General features: G+C 32.3%; 1 protein-coding gene across 3 annotated transcripts in view; it reads right to left on the bottom strand.

The window, feature by feature from the left end:
* The window catches only part of su(r) (dihydropyrimidine dehydrogenase su(r)), a 107,851-nt gene that overhangs the window by 76,052 nt on the left and 13,854 nt on the right, over window positions 1–17,945 (bottom strand). For all 3 annotated transcript variants that reach the window (XM_080172367.1, XM_080172366.1, XM_080172365.1), the window contains exons 10-15: window positions 7,142–7,244; window positions 6,934–7,018; window positions 5,891–5,948; window positions 3,108–3,189; window positions 1,125–1,216; window positions 809–926 (exon numbers count right to left, since the gene is read on the bottom strand). In XM_080172367.1, coding sequence (XP_080028493.1) covers window positions 809–926; window positions 1,125–1,216; window positions 3,108–3,189; window positions 5,891–5,948; window positions 6,934–7,018; window positions 7,142–7,244 — 538 coding nt within the window. The remainder of the gene's footprint in view (window positions 1–808; window positions 927–1,124; window positions 1,217–3,107; window positions 3,190–5,890; window positions 5,949–6,933; window positions 7,019–7,141; window positions 7,245–17,945) is intronic.

Here is a 17,945-nt window from a genome sequence, read left to right as displayed (position 1 = left end):
AAAGTTTTAAGCCAATGAATAAGATAACGTTGCTGTGAAACTGTAGGTACTAGTTTAATTTAAAATCCAATAATCCCCACCTACCTTCATATTTTATAAAAAAAATTAAGTTATTGTAAAGCTATCTTCCAAATCTAATCTACAAAATAACCAAGATATTTTTATAAATATTCAGAATCAATGGAATTATATGGTAAAGAATCACAAAAAAATATGTACGTATACCTAAATAATTTGTACCCTATACCAGCATTTCCACAACATAAGTTTATCTAATTAACTGAAAATATATGTAGGTTTTACACCAACTATATTTGATTCCAACTAATATAAAAAAATAATGACTATCAAATACAGAACAGCTATCTAAATGAAGACTAATGAATAAACAAGGTAATTTCTTATTGGTAATTGAAACATCAAAGGCATATATCCTCTAATTAGCCATAACAAGGACAATACTAATAACTATATTTATCTATATTGCCATTAAAGAAAAAATACAAGACCGCAAACTGTCATAATAAAAAGACTGCCATTAATAGTCTATACATCAACCCTTTAGATTGCACACTTAAAACAGCTTTACTGTAAATTTTTTGAAAGTTTCATAAAGATATCTAATGTCTAGATATGCTAAAAGCCAGGGACGTCCAAGCTTTTAATTTTAACGGGTGTAAATTGAGGGGTTTTAAAGTTTGAGAATTCCCGTTTACCCCCACTCTTGTACACCTATACTAAGGGCAGTTAAATCAGAAAACGCAAGAATTTACATACTTTTAATTAACAACCAATCATCGATTCTAACCTGAAGTAGCGCAATCAAAAGCAGTGTCACCAGCTCCCAGAACAATGACGGTACCAAATATTTCTGGCAACTTGTCAGTCTTGCATGCACACATGCCAGGCTTCGACGCTTTAGCAACCTATAAAAAAAATCATGTAGCTTAGCTATAGTATTACATCCACCATCTGTCTGTCTGTGAAGCAAAATATTTAAATTCGATATTATGCTTTTAAACAGCGTTGGAAAACTTACTAACTGCAGAGTTGTAACTCTTACACGTAAGAGGATAAGAAAATATAGAATTTGTATTTATACAACAAAAAGTTAAAATGGATACCTTAGGCAAGAAAGATTTAGATGTATAGTAGCCTTGATCCTCTGTTAGTCCATCAAACATTGGGATCGTCTTGGCTTCTGGGTTACCAATACCTTCAAATATACATATATGTTTTAGTTTGAACTGAGTGTAAGTCAAATGCTTTAGTTAAGTCAAAAAGACACAAATTGCACAATTGTTGCATTTGATCAAACTTATTGTTTCAGAAAAAAATCGCTTATTTTTGTAATTTTAAATGCTTTAGTTAAGTCAAAAAGACACAAATTGCACAATTGTTGCATTTGATCAAACTTATTGTTTCAGAAAAAAATCGCTTATTTTTGTAATTTTAATAGATGAGCAATATTAAACTTTATTGTTGATCTATTTTCTTATTAGTCTATGGAAAATGAAATTATTATGAATTTTATTAAAAAACATTTTTATTGCCTAAATGATTACAAATCGTTTATTTTATAAGAATATGCATTTTTTAATATTTAATACAAAAATGTTCAAAATTGTGTACAGCAAACCAGTTTTTAAGATCAAAAGTTTATATTTGGAAGCAACAGCTGACCAATAAATCAGTCTACGTACTCGTCTACTATTAGAAAGAGGCTTAGTACTCAATAAGCAGAATTTTATTATAGTAATAGTTGCATTAGATTAACTAGGAAAGCAAATAAAGTTGTGTAATTTAAACAGTTCTCATTGGCGTTATTTAGAACCAGTTACGTTATTGAAGTTTAAGTTGCTTATGGTTCTTGATGCTCAGTTTAAATCTTAGTTTTCTTTTGTATAGTACTAAAACTCTTGGAATTATGTTAATGATATTTTAAGAAAAAAAGAATGACCTTACTTGTTGTTCTTTGGTTTTTAAAGTATTTTTAATATTTAAGTGTTGTAAAATGAAATTGATAACCTTCCTTGTTGTCTTTTTATTTTATAATATTTCCTTGGGTTAGTTTGTATGTTTAACATTACTACTTAAGGTTCTAATAAGTACAATGGATACAGCAACGTCTAATCTTATCAGCCCTGAAGTGAACAATATTTGGTAAGTTATTATATTGCTAAATATTTATAAAGTTTGATTGATTAGATTATTTCCATTGAAGTGAATATTAGATAATACTCAATATTATTTAGTATAATCCTATTTCTTTATTTAAGCAATGGGACAGTTAAAGTAACTTAAAACTCTGTATTAAGACAAATTAAGGAAATTCGCCCCACTGTGATTTGGGGTATTTATGGTTAAAACCACGTTCGTTGCAATTTGGGAATTTTTGGGTCATATTTACTTTATAAACACTGGGGTAAATCAGTGAAAATTCAACATTAAGTAAAAATATCTTTTATTTCAGTTCAACATTGGTTCGAACAAGTTCAAATCAGGATGTTTGATTAAAATGTTATGTTATATAATTAATACCTATTCTTTCATATAAAATCTTTGTTATTGTTATTTTTATTATTAATGTAAATACATTTTTTAATGAAATTAGTCTTGTTTTGTATAAAGTATTGTCTTATATTATTTAAGCCAGGGCTAAGCAAAAAAAATTCCAAAACACTTATCCGAATAAACTTATTTTTGTCAATATTACAGATATTTTATTTTGATTATATGTGAATAAATTTAATATATTAGAATGTGCAATTTGAGAAACCTATATCTAGGCTTAGATAAAGCTATTTCAAGATACTTTAAATATTACAGCATTTGAACTTTGAAATCTGTATTTTTCTGTCAATTTTTAAAACTCTAGAGGTATTTTGGGGTAAAGTTTAGCTTTAAAAGAGTAAAATATATATTTAATAAATTGATGGGGGGCATTTATTTGTATTTTGATTCTATTTTGAGGGCGTTAGCACATAATATAGTTAAAAACCTTCAATGTAAAGGAAACCCATATCGATTTAATGATAAGTAAGATCCTTCAGTAAACAGATGCAGACAAATATTTTGTTACTTATACGGATAAAAAATTAATTTACCAATAAACACAGCAGAATTGCCCTGGTCTCTAAGTGATTGAACAGTCAAATCTTCAGTTGATAGGGCACGTCCAGTGACAACCTGATTTATACAAAATAATTATTATTTTAGGGGGATATGAAGATTTTAAAAAGAATTAAAAAATATATATTGCAGGAATCACCCCTCATTCATCTGCCCCTATGGTCGTTCTGTAACTGAACTTTTATGAAACGAAGAAAAAATAGAAAAAATTATATGGATTCATTTTGATTGTGGGAGTAATTAAAAAAACATCCTTAATTTCTAGATGTTTAATTTTCAATATAATCAACCCACAAATTTACCATCAATTAATTATACTTTGAGAATAAAAACAAGAAAATTGAATATCGAATACAATATATGCAAAGGGGTTAATTTCTATGTGAGCGTCATTCAAAATATTATTTTTTCCTATTTAACTTTTGAAGAAAAGAGGTTTATACAGGGTATTTTTTTAATAGGTTAAAAGTATTGCTTAAAGGGACTGTGAACGTAAATTTTTCACATCTTAATATCAAATCTTAACATTGTCTCATTCATAATATCTCAGAGATAGAGCAAAACGCGCTTTTGTTTGCTTAAAAAACGGCTTTTTCCGACGATTTTTATAAGGTACAGGGAAAGGAAGAAATTTTCAGTATTATATAAAATGTGAATTAAATTGCCTTTTTCTCCCATTATAGCTAAAATTAAACTTTTTCACATAGTTCTTGATTTTTCCTAACGGTTAAGCTGACTTTTAACATAATCCTTGCTTTAAACCAATGTATAGTTACTTAGAAATTGATAAAATAAGCAATATTTTTTATTGAAAACCAAACAATAACAATAACAAGAAACAGGTTTTTTTTATTAGTATCCAATTAACTTTAGATGGCCCATCTCTCGCCCACCTTAAATTACAAATTTGTAAACAATAAAGACGCAATATTTCTTTATAAACAGTCTGATAAAAGTGTAAACTTATTCTCCAAAGTGGGTTATTTATTGTCCAACACAATAAAAAAGGACATTATGTTTTTAAATAACCTATGAGATTCAACCCTTTGTAGACAGTGAGGTATTTTTTTGTCAATAATACGAATTTAAAATAGGTCTTTATTACCTAATTACTACGTTATAAAAAAACTAATTGGCAAGTTTATATCATAAAATAAATCCTTAACAGTAAGTAAATTGTTTTCACTATATATGACAAGTTAAATATCCCTACAAACATTATAAGAAACAAAAACGTTCAGATTTTCCCTGTTTTTTTCTTTTTCCCTCCCAAAATACCATAAAATCAAGGCATTATTCCTGCATATTTTTGTTAATAGGACGTTTTTGGTTGATCAGTGTAGTGAAATGTGCTTAGAAAATGTTAAGATTTGATAATCAGATGAGAAATATTTACATTCACACTCCCTTTAATATAACCTACTTGCCATTGGCAGAAATTAATAATCTATATCCATAGAGAAAAAAATAAAAGAGAGGAATCGATGCAACTAGAAGACGAAAATAGGCAGTGGGCCCAGAGGCCTACTCAGCACTGTTGCCGCGCTAATTTTTATTGCTATTCTACCTCTTTTCAAATGGGAGGATTACAAAATTAATATGTGAAGTTTTAATAATTAGAATATGATTTTTGAATTAAAAATAAAATCATATGATTAAATATTGTCGTTTTAATGTTTTAATTAAAAATTACATATAATTTTATTCTTATTTTAAAAAAATTTGTGCATGAAAGATGAATCCTTCCATTTCTAAAAAGGGAGAACTTTTTTTCATAATAAACATTCAGCTGATTCTTACCGCTCACGGCTGTTTGCTTTTCTTTTTATTCACATTATTATTTATGATTGACATACCAAAAGCCCTGTGCGGTTTTTGCTTTTCGTCTGCTAAATTTTCTTTAAAAATTTAGGGATGGGGAAGTAGTATTTTACCATGAAAAGGGGGTGAGTATTCATCCTCTTATCCTTTTTCCTTATGTCTGTATCTTAATTTCTTCATTGGGTTGGGGCATTTTGTATAAAAAAAATACTTGGTGATTTTCAACAAATTATGCCTTAAAAACCGGTTTTTCCAAAGTACCTATTATTGGAAGATTTTTGGATCATGACCAATTTAAAGAGTGTGCAAAACGGAGTGAATTTTTAAAATTCAAATTGCCCAGGTATAGAAGCTACGTTAGAAAATGTGAGAAAGGTTGAAAAGTTTTAAGTAAGTTGGGACATTCTACCATGTAGCTCCAAAACTATACGTAGCACAGGAATATTTCTTAAACACAAAAAAAAACTAGAGTTTTTTTCTACTATTAACACAAGTCGGGCAATTTGATTTTTAAAAATGCACTCATTTTTGCACACTCTTTAAATTGGTCATGATCCAAAAATCTTCCAAAAATAGGTACTTTGGAAAAACCGGTTTTTAAGGCATAATTTATTGAAAATCACCAAGTATTTTTTTCTTATACAATATGCCCCAACCCAAGGAAAAAATTAGGATATAGATTATTAATTTCTGCCAATGGCAAGTAGGTTACATTAAGCAATACTTTTAACCTATTAAAAAAACACCCTGTATAAGTTATTGATTGTTGCAAAATAGCCAAAAAGAAATACACCCCCGTTCAGTGACATAAATTAGTAAGTTGGCAGTTTGCTAACGGCTGCCGAGCCCTTGTAATTTACAAAAAAAAAACTGAAATCCATGAATAAATTCCAGGTATTGATTAGATTGGTTAACTTTCAAAAATAGAAGTTATTACCTTTACACCTAGGTCTTTCATAAGGTCAAGCTCAAAGTTGATCACATCATAAGGCAACCTAAATACGAAGATGACAACATGCAAAAATAACGATACAAACTTACAAAAAAAATCGAATAAACAGACTGACAAAATGTAGATAGTAAAAATTACATAATCTGATTTCTGTTTAATTCAAGAAATTTTCTTACATAATCCCCAGAAGCATAAATAACATTCATTTGGACAAAGTAAGTAATGGGGTTTGGTGTTTAACACTCATCCATCTTTAGAACTAGTCATTTAAATCACATTTCCACTGTAAAAATGAATGAAAGGCAGATGGACGAAACAATGTAGTGATAAAACACACGAAACAATCTAAAGCTACGATAATTGTTCTTTTGTACAGTAACATCATATCAATTTAAGCATTATATAAAGTCAAAGAAATGAATTTCTTTTCCTATTAGTTTTTATGTGTTTTTCTTGTACACAGATAACAAGGACAATTAATATTTCCATACAATGAAAAATAGAGCAAAGGGCAAGAGAAGAACTATATTGAAAATATTACAAACGGTCAGACAGACTCTTATTGAAAATGTACAAAAATAACTTTACTTTTATATACTTTTTAATTATTTAATGTTGTGTTTAATTAATGACACTTTATCATAGAAAAAAAAAATGAATATGTAAACAATGTGGGATCTGTAAAAAATATCTTAGTTTTTCTTTAAAATCTTCAAAGTTTTTATAATATCTTACGATTATAACCTCTTTGCAATTTTGGGACACTTTTAGAATTTTAAGATGGTCATTTGTGCAGCGAGTACCCTTTTGTACATATTATTTTATAACCAAGCTTAGGACATTCAATTGCTTCGGTGGACATTGGAATACTTGTTTATCAATATCTTGACTAACATCATATAGACTTGATATTGATGAGTATTAGGTATTCAAAATATTATGTAAATGTTTGTTCAGTCTTCATATATTCAAACTTGAAATTTCTCTTTCAATTTTGATAATTAAAATACGCTGAAGTATAATTGTACCTGTATGCAGGAAGCTCAGAAGTATTGAGGCCACCCAAATAGTCAGCTTTCTCGTAGATAGTTATGTCAGAATATCCAAGCCTTCCTTAAATATATATTAAATAATTAGGTATACCTTAAAAATTTGAATGCTTATCCTATTGTATAAAGTATATACCTTAAATTTTACTTTTGTCTGTTTCTACCAAAGAATGTCACTAACCCTTACCAAGAAAAGTAGCAGCAGAGATGGATGCGGGGCCACATCCCAGCAGCGCAATCTTGCTCTTGTAACTCTCAGGTAGAGGGTTAGGAACCTCTGGGGGCAAAACCTAAAACAATTCAAGATTAGTTTAAACTGCAAAAAATGATTACTGAAATTAAATTTAAACTTTCAAATCTCATAGAAAGTCTAGGTTGTGGAGATTAAACCCTCAAGACAAAAGTGTTGACCAAGGCAAATCCTCCATATGACTTCTATGTGGTTACCTATAAATTGAACAACAAAATCCCTTAGAGTGCCTTATTAAGCACAGTAATGCACCTCCCTCCTTTATTTTTTAAATAAATCTAAAATAAGGGGTGGTTTTTTTTGTTTTGTTTATTACTATTACAAATTATTTAAAAATAAGTGGAAGGAGGTTCAGTACTCGTCAGGTACTATAAGGGAAAGCACCAATCCGTCTATTACAGAGATACATACTAACACTATGCCTCTTTTTTTTCACACATTATATTATATACTCATTCTTTAACAGTTGATATAAAACATCTATCAAAAGTATGTATTTCGATACACGTGATTGAAAATTTGATGAATAAAAAAGAGGAAAAAATTGCTGTATATATGTAGTGAAGAGAATGTATGGAAAAGGAATGTATTTAGATGATGAAGGTGGACTAAGGTCTAAGGGTGTTAAGCTAATGGGCGGGGGGGAAATTGGCCAAAAGTCTCATCACCCCCTTGGAATTTCATCCACCTTGAGACAAAGAGAGGGGTAGGTTTCTGGTAGAATCCGTAAAGGTGTGTGTTTAAGGCTTAAAAATAGTAGTAGAACGATAATATTCATTAAATATGTGTATTTCTTATTTACACCCTTCCTAAACCGACCTTTATATTAAAAAAATGTCCCAAGCATTCGGACAATTGGGCGTTCAAATAGGACCTAGTGGTAGTTAGAATCAGTTGAGAACAAAATCCTAGCCGTTCCTTCTTGCCAGATATGGCCATTTTAAGATTTTTAGTGAAATTACCCTAATCATCCTGATACAAACTTCACTTTTCTTTCAATGTTCTTGTGTAATTGTAGTGAAACAGCCCCAAAACAGGGTATCTTTGCTCCAATGGCCAAACTGACTGCCTAGAGTTTCTAACAGGAAGTGCCTTAATGTGTTAACACAAGTAGGGATTCGAACCCATTCCCAAAAACAGCCAATGTAGAATAGCTCACAATGCCATCGAAGGTGATTTGACTTTTGTGTCAGAACCTGAATTGGGACATAGTGCATTTCATTACCCTAGGTTAGGTAACTTCATTTCACTTTTCAATAAAATCTAAAATGCAGCCGTTTTTGCAGGAGGTACCATTTTCTGTTAAAATTTTAGAGGAAAATTAAAAACAGTTTTTTGTTAATTTCTACTTCTATTTTCAACTGAAGAAAAAATCCTTTTGTGTATATACAGAATCATTGTTGTTACTTAATTTCATCAAAAAAAAAATTTAAAAACTAACCCATAAAAGCCGATTTTTCATTTTGTTCAATATGGGTAAAACAAAAATATTACCATCTCCAAAGGGTTAAAATCAAAATTTCAAAGCTCTAAAATGTTGTTCATCGAAAATAAATAGCAGTTTATAAGGACTTTTTGCATCCATCTTCTCATTTAACAGGGAAAAAAAACAAAAATAGAATCTATTTTTTCAGTGTTGACATAAAAAAAGCATTTGATAAAAAAACAACAAAAAAATTATTTTTTAAAAGTGCTAAAAAGTAATACAGACTATTCAGTCTTTACCTCTGACATTGAAATAGATGTAAAAAATGTCAATTTTGTATAGCAGCCAATTAAAATAAATTTTCTTATGGAAATTCTCATCAGAGCATTACTGATAAACCAAGGTCTTATTGGATAACATACTAAATGCTCCTTTAAAAATTTGTATTCTATGAGAAAATCATGTTTTCAAATGGATATTTCAAATTATAGAGTAGCTTCAAGTGTTTAGCTGTTCCCAGAGTGAGAGATACCAATGTTTATTACACTAGTCCTTAAAGTTTTACAATTATGTTGGTTCAATATCTTCGATGACTTTTTTAATTGGTTAGTTTATTAAGTTGACTGTTCAAACATTTCAACCACTAATCTTAAGCTCTAAAGAAGGTAATTTTGTGTTTCAATATTGGGGATGTACATCAATTTATTGGCCTTTGTCTTATCCCTTTGGATCCATGAGTTGTTCTACCCTTTGACTTTAGGGCGATATTGATCTTGAAAATAGTTTAAAACCACACCCAAATAAAAGTGCAACCAAGTTGGACCAGCGATTTCCGAGAATTTTGGATACAGACAAAAAACCTTAGTACTGTATGTATATTAGAATGACAAGATTGAATGTTTAATATCTATTTTATAGGTAAAATTGTCTTTCTAACTCACGCTCTCTTATGCTCCCTCTCTCTCTATCTCTCTCAATTAATCTCCCTCTCTCTCTTTGTTTCTCTGTCTCTTTCTCTCTCTATTCAAGGGTGATAAAAGGGATATGCAGTTCTTCATAAAATGTTGTTTCAAGGGGTTGTATACATTAAGAGATATAAGTTTTCCGGAATTGTAATGTAGGGAGTAGATTTGAAATCTGCATCAAATTTTAAGGATTTTTTATAAAATTCGTTTTTTGTATAATTCTTTATCTAAAAGCGGAAATACAAATTAAGTTAATTAATTTTGGCATCCGTGATTGGTGGATTTAAAAAATCTGCGCTCTGATTGGATGTCGTACATCATTCAACCAATTAGAGCGCAGGTAGTTTAAAATCCACCTATCCTATTGGTCAAAATTAATTAACTTAAAGTGTATTTCCGCTTTTAGATAAAGAATTTTACAAAAAACTAATTTTATAAAAAATCCTTAAAAGGACCACCCTCAACGTCACAAAAAATTGTTTTTGATATTATAGCTCCCATAGGGCCGATATGAAATATTGAAGACCACTTTCTCCAACAATTTGGGGTCGGAGATTCCGAATCTGGCGTCCATTTTGATCTAGCTGACCTCCTTCATGGTGAAAAATGGCGCCAAAGTTGACTACCCTTCGAAAAATGCGCGAACGACAATTTTAGCAAAAAGAAAATCTACCAAATTATTTTTATCATAAGATAGATAGATAGTAAGATTAAAATCTATAATTAATTTAATTTCTTTTTTAAACGTCGAGAGAAAGAGAGAGAGCGAGAGAGAGAGAAAGAGAGAGAGGGAGAAAAAGAGATAGAAAGAAAGAGAAGGATAATTATAAAGTGAGAAAAAGAAAAATGCCTTTTTGCATATAATGTTGTAGGACCTTACGAGAGAAAATGAGAAAGAAAAGAGAAAACAGGAGAAAAGTGAGAGAGAGAAGGAGAAAGAAAGATAGAGATAGAGAGAGAGGAGAAAGAATGAGAGAGAGAAGGAGAAAGAAATAGGGAGAGAAAGAGAGCGAGTAAGAGAGAAAGAAAAAGAGAGAGAAAAAAAGAGAAAGAGATAGAGAGAAGGAGAGAGAGAGAAAGAGAGAGGAAGAAAGAGAGAGGAAGAAAGAGAGAGGGAGAAAGAGAGAGATAAAGAAAAGGAGAAAGGAAAAGAGCGGGAAAGTAAGGGAGAAAAAAGAGAGAGAGAGAGAAAATGAGAAAGAAAGAGAGAAAAAAGGAGAAAGGAAAAGAGAAAAAAGGAGAAAGAAAGAGAGAAAAAAGGAGAAAGAAAGAGAGAAAAGAGAGAGAGAGAGAGAGAGGAGAAAGAAAGAGAGAGAGAAGGAGAAAAAAATATTGAAAGAGAGAGAGAAAAAGAGAGAGAGAGAGAAAGAGAGATATATAGAGAGAAAATGAGAAAGAAAGAGAGAAAAAAGGAGAAAGAAGAAAGAGAGAAGGAAAAAGAAAGAGGGAGAGAAAGAGATATATATAAAGACAAAATGTGAAAGAAAGAGAGAAAAAAGGAGAAAGAAATCGAGAGAGAGATAGAAAAAGAGAGAGAAAGAGGAAAAAGAGAGAAAGGGAGAGAGAAAAACTAAGAGAGAGAGAGAAGTAGGGAGAGAGAGAGAGAGAGAGAGAGAGAAAGAGGGAGAAAGGGAGAGAGCGAAAGAGAGAAAAGATCCCTTTTCTAAGAAATAGAAAACGGAACAAAAAGATAAAACAAATAGTTATAAAGAACACAGTAATAGTGTCTGACTGATTATGACGTAACAAAAAAAAATTAGCCAATGAGAGGCCGTTATTGACCAATGGTAAAAAGAAGCTACCATGTAAAGGAGAACCATATCGGTTCAGTGATTAGTGAGATCCCTTAGTACACACAGACACATGTAGAATGTAGATCATGTTACTTTACATAGACGTCCAAGGGGGGGGGGGGGGTAATGAGGTGATTACCCCCCCCAATTTTTTTTTCATTTTACCCCCCCCCCCCCCATTTAAAATTTACCCCTACCCTGGGGGTGCCGTAGGCCCCCCTCAACCATTTAGGAGGGGGTATTTACCCCCCCCAAACAATTTTGGGGTGGTAAATACCCCCCCAAAAATAAAAAATCTCTAATACAAAAAAATTTTGCGCGCTTCGCTCGCATTTTTAATACTATTTATTTAACTAGCGGCTACGCCCCTAGAGGCCTCTAGTGGCACTTTAAATGTTTTTGTTTGTTAAATTTAATTTTTTTATGTACGATGCCACCTTATTTGACGTTGAAGTCTCCCCTAAGGGGGGGATTTTTTTGTTTTTTGGGGGATTAGGGGTGTCCCACCCCTCAAGAAAATATCTTAAAACCACCACAGGACCAGTAGGTATATTCCCTGAAGAGTAGAGCCCATTCGGTTCAGTGGTTACCGAGATCTTAAGCTTCAGACGGACAGACAGACGGACAGACGGACAGACGGACAGACAGACATCGTTCTACTTTGTATTATAGATAAAAATTAAATTACCCCCCCCCAAAAATTTTACCCCGGGGCTAAATTTTGGGGGGGGTAAACTAAATTTACCCCTGCCAACAGATTTCAGGGTGGGTAATTACCCCCCCCCCCCCCAAGCAAATTTTACCCCCGGGCGTAAAAAAATTTGCGCCCCCAAAAAAAAAGCTTGGACGCCCCTGTTACTTTATTATAAGGATACATAACACAGATACTCTACAATCAGTGTCTGTACGTCCATTCAGAATTGTATTGGTATTTTGATTGGTTGGTTTATTAAGTTAAGTGTCCAAATGTTTCAACCACTAAATGTAATCTACAGAAAGATTTTATGGTATAATATCCCTGAGTAAGTACATCAATTTATCGGCCATTGACTTATTACTTTAGATCCCTAACAAATAAATTTCTTAGTTGTTAATAATTTGGATGCAATTATGGATATACAGACGGACGAATGTACAGACAGACCATAATTGTAAAGTATCTGCGCTATTTTTATGAAACAGCTAGGCTGCAATTAAAAATTACAGAAGTATAACATATTTACAGTGTAATAGTGTAATAATGGTATTTACAGTTTATTATTGTTAAAAGAATAGATTTTCTAAGGGTTAGTTCGTATATTTGAATATTAATCAACTTATTTATTTAAAACTTATATCTTTACCTCATCACCTTCCATGACAATGGAAGAAGGTATTACACTTATATCTGAGGACTATATTAGCAACCTAATTTAGAGAAAATTCCTCTGTCTCAATATACACGTATTCTATATCCATTCGCATAATAGCAACTCTTATTTCTGCTAGTTTTTACCTATTTATGTGAAATAAAGATCTTGCTTATAGACCCTACGACAATTTTGAATAATGATAAAGCAAGGATTCTAAGGGATAAGACAATGGAGTAAATTGATGTACAACGTATCTATGTATGAAGAAAGTCACAATGGTTTTTAAACCTGCGAATGAGTGACTTTCTAACTTTAGGGATCTTAAGAGATAAGACTTTTTCCCTGTAGATAAGACAATATGTCCTAAATAAATATACATCCCCAATTACTATAAATAAAATTTCCCTGTTAGTATATTAAAATAATTGATTTAAAGTTTGGACAGTAACAGTTTTGAACCATCTAATTATAATTTATAACAGTACCTAAAGCTTTAGTGAAGATAAGATAACTTGGTTAAAGAACTTTTGGCACCATTATAATTTTCAGTCCATTGTCTCCTCCCTCCCTGACTGTCACTATACAATGCCCTTAATTTTGTTGAGCTTCGCATTTATGGATGTTATCACCCTTGTTTATTAGATATTTTACCTGAGTTAATTCTTAATATATTTTCATTCCCTGAACTTATGAGAAGCAACCCTGTAAAGGAGAACCCTAACGGTTTAGCGGTTTATTATAGATATTATACCTAAGGTCTTACATATATTTCTCTCTCTCTCTCCTTCTCTCTTTGTCTGTCTCTCTCCCTCCTTCTCTCTCTCTCTCTTTATTTCTATTTCTCCTTTTCCCTCTCTCTCTCGCTCTCACTCCTTCTCTAACTCTCTCTCTCTTTCTTCCATACTTTCTCTCTCTCTCGCTCTCACTCCTTCTCTCTCTCTCTCTCTTTCTTCCATACTTTCTCTCTCTCTTTCATTTTCCTTTTTTCTCTCTCTTTCTTTCTCTCTTTCTCATTCCCTCTCTCTCTCTTTCTTTCTATTTCTCCTTTTCTCTCTCTCTCTCGCTCTCACTCCTTCTCTCTCTCTCTCCCTCTCTTTAATTCTTCTTTTCTTTCTCTCTCTCTTTCTCCTTTTCTTTCTTTATCTCTCACTCTCTCTCTTTCTCTCTCTTTCTTCTTTTCTTTCTCTCTCTCTCTCTCTCTCTCTTTCTATCTATCTTTCTATACTATATTATTCGTAAGGTCCTACAACATTATATGCAAAAAAGGCATTTTTCTTTCTCTCACTTTATAATTATCCTTATCTTTCTTTCTATCTCTTTTTCTCCCTCTCTCTCTCTTTCTATCTCTCTCGCTCTCTCTCTTTCTCTCGACGTTTAAAAAAGAAATTAAATTAATTATAGATTTTAATCTTACTATCTATCTATCTTATGATAAAAATAATTTGGTAGATTTTCTTTTTGCTAAAATTGTCGTTCGCGCATTTTTCGAAGGGTAGTCAACTTTGGCGCCATTTTTCACCATGAAGGAGGTCAGCTAGATCAAAATGGACGCCAGATTCGGAATCTCCGACCCCAAATTGTTGGAGAAAGTGGTCTTCAATATTTCATATAGGCCCTATGGGAGCTATAATATCAAAAACAATTTTTTGTGACGTTGAGGGTGGTCCTTTGATGCAGATTTCAAATCTACTCCCTACATTAAAATTCCGGAAAACTTATATCTCTTAGTATACATCCCCTTCTGCACGCTTATGATCCAAAATATTGCAGGCAGACTATATTGTAACATACCCTTTTTCCAAAATGATCATGTTTATGGGTTGCACTTGTTTTTGAGAGAAGGCATTTCCCCTACTTATACTATAAATACCACTCATCTGACATAGCAGCAGTAGGTCTTTATTTTGTCTTTAGTTATGAAATTTGTTTTGGCTAAGATTCGTACCTTTCTCTACCATGTGCAGATTTGCTGAATGCTATAGAAATATTACTATTACTTGGATGTTGCACCAGATTTTTGTGTATTGCAATAAAGTAATTCTCACAGCCAGCTTAAGTTACAATACCCCAATCCACCCCCTGGATGAACAAACTTTAATAAACGAGGTACATATTAGCTAGCTAAATTGGCGACAAATTTTCCCTTGTTAATATATACATGTATTCTATATACATTGCTAAAGTAAAACAGTTTTTAAAAATATAAAAGAGATAAACGGACATTGGAATTATAGAGAAGCTTCGCTACGAATAATGGATATATTATTATTTGGATTTTCATGTTCTCTGATAAGGATAATGAACATTTCCCCCTCTACCCCATTTATATCCTCCCCTCTTTCTGGATGAACAAACTGACCAATATATGGGTTTCATGTTAGCAAGCTTAATTGACGACAATTTCCCCCTGTCATAATATCCATGTTTATTCTACATCCATTATTAAAATTGTGACTTTTTCTAAATTATGTTTATTTGGGATTAAGTCGGACAGAAAAACATTGTTTTTAATCATATTATGTAAAACTTTGGGATGCGCCACTAGCATCTAGCAGCTTTTAATTCAAAGGGATGGGGAAATTCCTAAAATCATTCCGGGTAAAAGCAGTTAGGGAAAGGTTAGTAAAATAAAACCTTCCATCACATTCTACCGAATCCAACTTTTGAATAACATAGTTTAAATTAAGCGACACTTTTCAAGTTTTTTATTCTTTATTTTAATTCTTTAAAGATTAAATAGATTCTACTTTTTAAAAGTTAATCTATAATTTGAAATGTCCATTTGAAAACATGATTTTCCTATAGAATACATTTTTTATAGAATCTTTTTACAAAGGAGCATATAATATGTTATCTAATAAGTCCTTGGTTTATCAGTAATGCTTTGGTCAAAATTTTGTTAAAAAATTATCATAATTGTCTGCTATGATAAATAGATTTTTTACATCTAATTAAATGTCAGAGGTAAAGTTGAATAGTCTGTATTACTTTTTAGCACTTCTTAAAAAAATTATTATTTATATTTTTAATCAAACGCTTTTTTTATGTCAACACTGAAAAAATAGATTCTATTTTTTTTTTTTTCCCTGTTAAATGAGAAGATGGATGCAAAAAGTCCTTATAAACTGCTATTTATTTTCGATGAACAACATTTTAGAGCTTTGAAATTTTGATTTTAACCCTTTGGAGATGGTAATATTTTTATTTTACCCATATTGAACAAAATGAAAAATCGGCTTTTATGGGTTAGTTTTTAAATTTTTTTTTGATGAAATTAAGTAACAACAATGATTCTGTATATACACAAAAGGATTTTTTCTTCAGTTGAAAATAGAAGTAGAAATTAACAAAAAACTGTTTTTAATTTTCCTCTAAAATTTTAACAGAAAATGGTACCTCCTGCAAAAACGGCTGCATTTTAGATTTTATTGAAAAGTGAAATGAAGTTACCTAACCTAGGGTAATGAAATGCACTATGTCCCAATTCAGGTTCTGACACAAAAGTCAAATCACCTTCGATGGCATTGTGTAGCTGTATATTACAGCCTAACGATGGTAATTTGTATATTGGGCTCAGGCAACGCATGCTCCTCTGGACCCTCTGCTGACACTAGCTGTTGTTAGCAGGGTCAGCTCCTTGTTTGACTTGTACCCAGGGTTCCCCACAGTCAGGCCCCTGCACTTGAACCTGGTCTTGAACACCATCTCTGTTCTGGGGGGCAGTTTGATGTGTAACCCCACCCCTATCAAATTCTCACCTTCTGGAGGCACCCTGAACACTGTGAGGGTGTACAACTAAGAATACCCCCTGTCCAGTTTCACCTTCTGTAGGGCCTTGAACCCTACCTTGATGAAAAGGTGGGGAGGGACTCTGAGCCTTCCCCAGTATTGGCACGACTGGGGCAACTGGCTTGATGGGAGTGGGGGCAAACATGGCTACTCTTCCAACTGATCCATACCATCAGATCTAATCCGTCAAACAGTAACCATGTCTCCAACTTCTTAAGAATTAACTCTCCCAGGTTCAGAGGATTGTTCAAGATGCTCACTACCTGCAGCTCTTCTTAAATGTTGGCTGTGGTGATCTGGGATAAGCAGAGAATCATCTCATGGCGCAGGGCATGGACCAGAGTGTGTGTATCATCACCCTGAGCTTTGCTATGGCATCTACCACTATGGTGTCATTCCTGGTTGGGCAGGTTTAATGGGAGTCTGTGGGTACAATTGGGTCTTGTCCTCATTCCAGGTTCTCCACTTGGGCCTACGGGTGAATGTTTGAGTCTCTGGTTAGGATAGGCCATCCATCTGTCAGAGGTGAAAATACTGATGTCATGCTGTAACAGCTATTCCATGTTGGTTAATTTTGGGAATGGGTTCCAATCCCTACTTGTGTTAATACATTAAGGCACGTTCTGTTAGGAACTCCAGAGCTTGATCTTTAAATCGTTTATAGGTGATTTAAACCGGGGCGATTCATTCAGCGCACCATCAAATTATTAAATACCAATCTTTAAATCGAATTTGCATGGGCGATTTGGATTGGGTAGTGGCGCGAGACTCACCGAGTGGCATTGGCAGTTCAAATTGGAGTGAATCATATGTAATAAATGGATATTTTTTTAATTACTTTAATATTTTATTGCAAAACTATTGAGAAAACATTTTTATAGTTATTTTTAAAATAAATTATATATTAATGTTTTATATAAAATACCATACTGACACGGAATTTTATATAAAATACCTTACTGACACGCCTTAAGTAATAAAGTTGTACTGGCGCGGATCAATATTTTAGTGAGTGCGCAAGCAATCTAAAAACACCGCGCCGAAAATCTTTTAAAAATCAATGTTTTATAGATGCGCTGTGGCTCACCACCATTGCACCTATGGTTCACCTCTGAATCGCCCCGATTCAGCGCACCATAAAAACGATTTAAAGATCCAGCTCAGGCAGTCAGTTTGGCCAGAGGAGTAAAGATATTCTGTTTTGGGGCTATCCTACTAAAATTACTTTAAAAATTGAAAGAAGAGTGAAGTATGTATCATATTTGAACGCCCAATTGTCCGAATGCTTGGGACATTTTTTTAATATTAAGCTTGGTTAAGGAGGGGTGTCATAAATTTTTATCGTTCTTCTACTGTTTTTTACTTATAACACATAACCTTTACGGATTTTACCAGAAACCTAACCCTCTCTTTATA

The sequence above is a fragment of the Acartia tonsa genome, chromosome 9, assembly GCF_053477335.1.
Source record: "Acartia tonsa isolate MP-2025a chromosome 9, ASM5347733v1, whole genome shotgun sequence".
Classification (NCBI taxonomy): Eukaryota; Metazoa; Arthropoda; class Copepoda; order Calanoida; family Acartiidae; genus Acartia; species Acartia tonsa.
This window is presented reverse-complemented; position numbering and strand designations above follow the sequence as displayed.